We start from the raw sequence: 6,532 nt of genomic DNA, 5'->3' as shown, positions 1-6,532 counted from the left end.
GATTATCATGTCCACCCGATCACCTGTTTCCACTTTACCTCATCAGCAATGCAGTTTATAACCAGCCCATTTCCACTCATTCTCTGCCTAATGTTGCTTTCCAGTCTTCTGAACCCCACCCCCACACACCTTCTTGGGATGTAGACTGTCTCTCCTTTAATAACCCAACCTGCTTTTCCTGCTTTTTGTTGCCTGTCACCTGCTCACCTGTCAGATTTGTTTGTTTGAACTGCCATCCTGTTGGTAACAGTATATCTATCGCAGTATGTACTGGGAAAATAAAATGTAAATGTAATGTAACTGATTGTAGCATCACCTGCAGCAATATCACACCCATTTATCTGAGGAATGTTATACTCTTAATCAACAGTATAGTTATAATCTATAGTCTACCATGTAATTGTTAACTCATAACCTTTGAAATCTCTTCAGAAAGGGAAGTTACCTTCAGTTCATGTTTATTAGAACCTTTCTTGGATCATAATAACTTCAGCTTTACTGATGTTCCTGTTTTTTATACCTATGACCAATAGATGGAAGTAATAACCAGCACTCAACAAATTCAAAACATACACTTAGGCATATCTGTTATAGCTTTCCAGCAACACAAGCTGAATGATATGTTGAATAATTGAAAAGTTACTTAACAGAGAATTATGACATTGTCACATTTCACACAAAAATGCCAAACATTCACTGATTCCAGCTTCTCAAGTGTGAGAATTTGCTGCTTTTCTATGTCACATATGATAGAAAACTAAACAAAACAAGAAATATGAAGATGTCATCTTGAGCTCTGGGAAATTATAGGGGAGACCGGTGTGGCTCTAACACTTTTTGCTTCAGCAACTATAACTCACTAAGTTCTCAAACTTATATACAAAGTACCTACAATGGTTTACTACAAATGGCACCAATTAAATCCTGCAGAATATCACAGACCTCGTGAGTTGATGTCACCACCGGGGTAGGTTGTAACATATGCTGGGGTAAGTTTTAACAATTAGACAAAAGAAGCAAAAATGGATGCCACATCATATGATCTGCTTCAATAGGTATAATAAAATAAAATAATAAGTTTCTCTCTCTCTGCAACAGACTGCAATGATGACTTGTGTGTGTGTGTGTGTGTCTGTGTTTGTGTGTGTAAATGTGTCTACTAGAACAAACTTACTTAATAAATAAAAAAAGTCGTATACTTAATAAATTCTACTAAATTTGTAACTAATTAAAGAAAGTCTTTGTACATCTTTAGGTCTAACAAATAAACATCTGTGTGTGTGTGTGTGTGTGTGTGTCAATGTGTGTATATTCTTAATCAGAGTCACAGTCAGTGGTTACAGTGGGCCAGTAAACACCAGTATGCAGTACCGGCACTTCTATATTTTACTCTTTGCATACCGGGACTTATTCCTGCACACCAGCACTTTTCACAAGCTACCAGTACTCTTTGCTGTCATCTCCACCGGTGGAGACTGAGTAGGGAAAAGTCTGGGTGCTGATACTCACGCCAACATGTGAACTACATGTAAACGGAAGCACTGGTCACAGAGCTGACAAATGAATGCTGTGAACCCCGGAGTGCAAGGTAAGTGAACTCAGAGGCTGTAACAATATTTAAATCAAGAAAGTCCCTAGTTTTATGTAAAGGGTATGGTTATAATGCTTTTTAAAGAAGTGTTACAACCCACCCCAGGGAGACCCCGGTCTCCCTTAATGGGCTTTTTTCACTGCCTTGTGATTAATCCAGAAAATTAGCCCTAAACAAACAAAAACAAGCATAAACAAACAGTTTTTTTTATTTAGATATAAAACAGGTGCATTTACATACAGTCTATATACACTGTTCATTGACAATAATAAGAAATCTCTGACTTGCTACAAAATCAGTGTAAACATTTTCTGGTTGGTCATTTTTTTGAAGTCTCTGTGATGAGACAGAAAAGAGTGCAGAGAAGTTATTGTAAACACTGCGCACTTCCCTCTCACTGAATATAACACTGATAGAAACTATACAAGAAACCTGTAAAGGCACTGTGCTGAACCAAAAGAAGAAACAATATTTATTTTAAAAAAAAAGGAGATTATGCTACTGTCTTGATCGTTGTTAGGTTACACATACTGAAACGTATTTGTTGGCACCTCTCAGTCCATGACAGACAAATCATAGACAATATATTTTAGTGCAGTTTTTGGTTTTGGTTTGTGTATTTATTAGTCCCAGAGTCATCCACACTGACCCACTCTGTACCAAAGACTGTATGTATATTATATGTATATACAGTCATTCAGACACTTGGTGGCAGTACTGCTGCAGTTTACTGTACACTCCAGTCTGCTGCTGTTCCCTCTTTTATCAATGACGCTTTGGTTACAAGGTAATTTAACTGTGTTTATGAACACACACTACAATCTTAAAGGAATAGCTTGACATCTAGGGGTATACACTTATTTGCATTCTTGCCGAGGGTTAGTAGAGAAGATCGATATTATTCCAGCAGCCTGGCTCATGACTAAGACCAAACACACTTCTCACATCACCCCAGTTTTAGCCTCTTTACACTGGTAACACATTTCTTTTAGAATCCATTTGAACAACCTGCTTTACTTACAATGATTAACAGTATATCAGTGAATCTTTTTCTTTCTCAGAAGGCCTTTTAGAGCCCATGTTGAGGTTGAGCGGTGATCAAGCTTTTGCTGTATTGGCGCCTTGGCTTTGGAACAGTCTTCCAGTTATAATTGCAACTCGGTCTGCTGACACTGTCTCAGCTTTAACATCCTGTCTTGAAACACATATTTAGAGACTTGTCTGACAACTCATTTGTTTGTATTATACAGATCTGTTGTGATTACTGTCAGTTTTTATGTTTATTTTTACACTGTCTTAATTGTTTGTTTTTATATCTGTGCATGATTGTCTTTTTATGCTGTCTCCCTGCACTGAAAAGCACTGTAGGCTCCTTGCTTGAACAGTGTCCCACAAGTAAAATGATCATTATTGTTATTATCATGCCTGTTTGGTAAATATGAAGCTACAGCGAGCAGCTGGTTAGCTTCTTACCTTAGTATAAAGACCATAAACAGAGGGTACCAGCTAGCTTGGTGCTGTCCAAAGGTAACTAAAGCTGGCTACCAGCATCTCTAAAGTTCACTAATTTACACGTTACGTCTTGTTTGTTTAACCCGCACAAAAAAACCTTAAAAATGTTACAAAGTTATGATTTTTAAGTCACACATAATCCTCCGTATTTTTACACATTGGTAAAAATTAGACAAATGAGATATAATGTGTTTAAAGTTACTGGTAAGTTACTGGTAACATTTAGACAAAACCAGGCCATCAGTTTCCCCCATTTACAGTCTTTGTGCTAAGCTAATAAATGTTGTACAGTAGCTACATTTTTAGCATACAGATATGCGAGTGGATTGACCTTCTCATCTAACTCTCAACAGAGAAGAGAAGAAAACAATAAGCATTTTCTCCCAAAATGTACAACTATTCCTTTCTCTACTGCTTACACTGCTTAATGCATCTCGATATCAATTACAACATAATGGTTCCCAACCTTTTGGCTTGTGACACCTCAAAATGATGCTTGCCGAATTAAGGAAAAACTATTTATTTACTTTTATAGAAAAAAGTAACAAATAGAGAAAAGAGTTTTGTATAATATGTGAAGCAGAACTATATTTTTTTTGTTCTTTGGTATCTTCTTAATCATCCTTTGACCCCAGTAGATTTATTTATTGACCCTAGATAGGGAAACACTACATTATAAGATCCCATTCTGATGGTTGTTTTAACATTTCCTGGAGGCAAAGCTGCTTTGTAGGCAAAGTGAAGTTCACTGGTTGAGTTTAACATAAGTGGCAGAGCCAGCGAGCCAGCAATCTGACTTTCTAATACATTAAACTAGCAAATAAAGCTCATAGCTCATTCAATCCAGATCACAAATGCTGTGGTCATCTCTGAATAAAAAAGTCACTGCTATTTACATTTATAATTTGACCAGATTTTCTCTTTTGGCTGTTCATGTTTGTCACTTTGCCAGCAGCTCTGCCTCTAGTCAATTTTGCACTTTTGTTTGTACCGTTAAAACTTAACTTCAGTCATGAATATGCCATATATTGTTGCTGTGATTGTCCCCCGTCACACTCCTGCATGTTGAAGTTTGTCCTTAGGAAAACAAAATGATCTGATTAAGTTTTGTGGTTCTGGGTTGACATCATGAGTCCAGGTAGATGGAGTAGATCTGGTTGAGGCAGCGGTCTACACCTCCTGCCTGAAAGAGGAAGCTGTCGTCTGAGCAGGGAGACATGGAGTAACCCCCCCCTGCCTGGCCCTGCAGGTCCTGCAACAAGTCAAACTCTGAGAAGAGGAAAACAGAAAATGAATATGTTTTTTCACAGCAGCTCCTTTCTTTTCACGTGAAGAAAATTGGGCATGCAGTTCTTTCAATAATTACTCTTTAATCATCATAATCATTAGTTAAAAACAACATGAAAATCAGAAAGAGTCAGACATGCAGTACAACCCAGAAGCAATTAACACCAAACCCTCCAAAAACAAATTAAGCAGATGACAAAGGAATCCCCAGCAGATTCAGATTCTATAACATTCAAAGCCAGTCCTCATTTGAACATGTAGCAAGGGAGTTTAACAAGCCTTTAGAAACAAAGTCTCTCCAGCTAACTCGCCTAGGTCTCAAGGGTTGGGTTTTGCTAGAAAAGAACTAGTTCGCACGACATACGGCATGACCACATTGAAAATCAAAAGTGTTTTTTCCGAACAGCTGTGGAGTGAAAAGACAGTCATCATAGAAAGGAGGGAGACACGTAGAAAGCACTTAGATTGGAGCATATGGGCTCATTTACTCTGCTTTAGTGCTATCTTACCTGTAGAGTGAGATGCAGAGGGATTTGTGAAGTAACCAATGGGTTCAAAGCCTCCATCACTGACTGTTTGAACCACCTTTCCCTCTCCATACAGACATCCTTGGAGAATCACACGGGAAATAGTAAAATGCCAAGAACAACACCAAAAGCTATACATCATACTGATATGGCGAAGCTGCTGATGTTGACACATGTACAGTGAACACTGTCAGTACCTTGCTGCTGTGAGAACAGTTGTTGGTGGCTGTAGGTTTTATGGTAGCCCTGTAACTGGACGTCTGCTCTGTCTGATGAGGAGCTCACTGGGCTGACGTCAGCGGACATAAACAACGATGCTGGCCGGTTCCTGTTGGCAATACAATACCAGAAGGCTGACTTAAACAGTCCTAAACATGAACATTTCTTTGAGTAATTAATATGACATATACAACCATGACAAATATTTCAACTTGATGCATGTTTTATTCATAAAAGATGCTTCAAACATTAAAGGAATAGATTGACAGATTTAGACAAGAAGGAAAGGATTATTTGAAAACTGCACATGTTAGTATGTTTGGCTAACTGATGCAATTAGTTAGCCTAATTACTGAGTTAGTAACCTAACCCAGCATAAATCCAAATTCATGCTACAATATTTTGTTGCTTTACAGGTTACTTGAAAAAACAAACAGTAACGATAGCACATCTATTGTGTACGTCTCGGGTTACGTACGTAACCCTTGTTCCCGAACGAGACACTGCGTCGGTGACGACACTATGGGAACGCCTCTGGGCGTGGCAGGGCTGAACTATGAATGAAACTACTCCAATCCTATTGGTGTTGCTAGAACTGTAGCGTGTGACGACGTAACCAGAGGGGTATATAAACACGCCGGCACACAGGACACATTAGCCCTTTTCTATGAAGCAAGGCACTCCAGGCGGGGTGAGGTGTGGCGCACCGACGCAGTGTCTCGTTCCCTTTCTCGGGGAACAAGGGTTACATACGTAACCCGAGACGTTCCTCTTCGAGGGAACTCGAACTGCGTTGGTGACGACACTATGGCAACGAGATACCCACTTAGGCCACGCCGAAACCCCGCCTGCCCCCAGCGTGCAGAACCTGACGGCACGACTAGGAGGAGAGCGCACGGGTCCCGGGTGCAGAAGGAAGGTCCAGACTGTAAACCGGATGAAAGTGTGAGGGGTGGCCCAGCCAGCCACGTCACACAAATCCTGGAGTGACGCCCCTGCGAGGAGGGCCCAAGAAGCCGCCATGCCTCGAGTAGAGTGCGCCCTTACGGCCATAGGTAAAGGCAATACCGCGCACCTGATAGAACAGGGAAATAGTCTGAACGATCCAGTTGCTGATGGTGTGTTTAGAAGCGGGGAGCCCAGCCTTGGGGGACCCGAAACACACCAGCAACTGGTCTGCTTTCCTCCACCGGGAAGACCTCAGAGTGTAAATACTCAGTGCTCTGACAGGGCAGAGTAGATGAAGTCTCCTGTCCTCCGCCGTCACATGAGGTGGGGGATGAAACACCTGCAGCACCGTGGACCCTGCCAGTCTGGCCGGAACCTTAGGGACATAACCTGGACAAGGGTGCAGGATGGCCCTGACCCTCCCCGGGGCAAACTCCAGGCATCGGGG

General features: G+C 40.8%; 1 protein-coding gene across 3 annotated transcripts in view; it reads right to left on the bottom strand.

The window, feature by feature from the left end:
* Window positions 1-1,781: 1,781 nt before the first annotated feature.
* Window positions 1,782-6,532, bottom strand: part of LOC123972189 (zinc finger protein GLIS1) — a 63,508-nt gene continuing 58,757 nt past the window's right edge. For 2 of the 3 annotated variants that reach the window (XM_046051491.1, XM_046051490.1), the window contains exons 7-9: window positions 5,115-5,245; window positions 4,900-4,998; window positions 1,782-4,372 (exon numbers count right to left, since the gene is read on the bottom strand). In XM_046051491.1, coding sequence (XP_045907447.1) covers window positions 4,230-4,372; window positions 4,900-4,998; window positions 5,115-5,245 — 373 coding nt within the window. In that variant the 3' untranslated portion in view covers window positions 1,782-4,229. Of the gene's footprint in view, window positions 4,373-4,899; window positions 4,999-5,114; window positions 5,246-6,532 lie in introns of those variants that run through there. The other variant, XM_046051492.1, reaches the window with a different exon arrangement.

Source organism: Micropterus dolomieu, linkage group LG06 (assembly GCF_021292245.1).
Source record: "Micropterus dolomieu isolate WLL.071019.BEF.003 ecotype Adirondacks linkage group LG06, ASM2129224v1, whole genome shotgun sequence".
Lineage (NCBI taxonomy): Eukaryota > Metazoa > Chordata > Actinopteri > Centrarchiformes > Centrarchidae > Micropterus > Micropterus dolomieu.
This window is presented reverse-complemented; position numbering and strand designations above follow the sequence as displayed.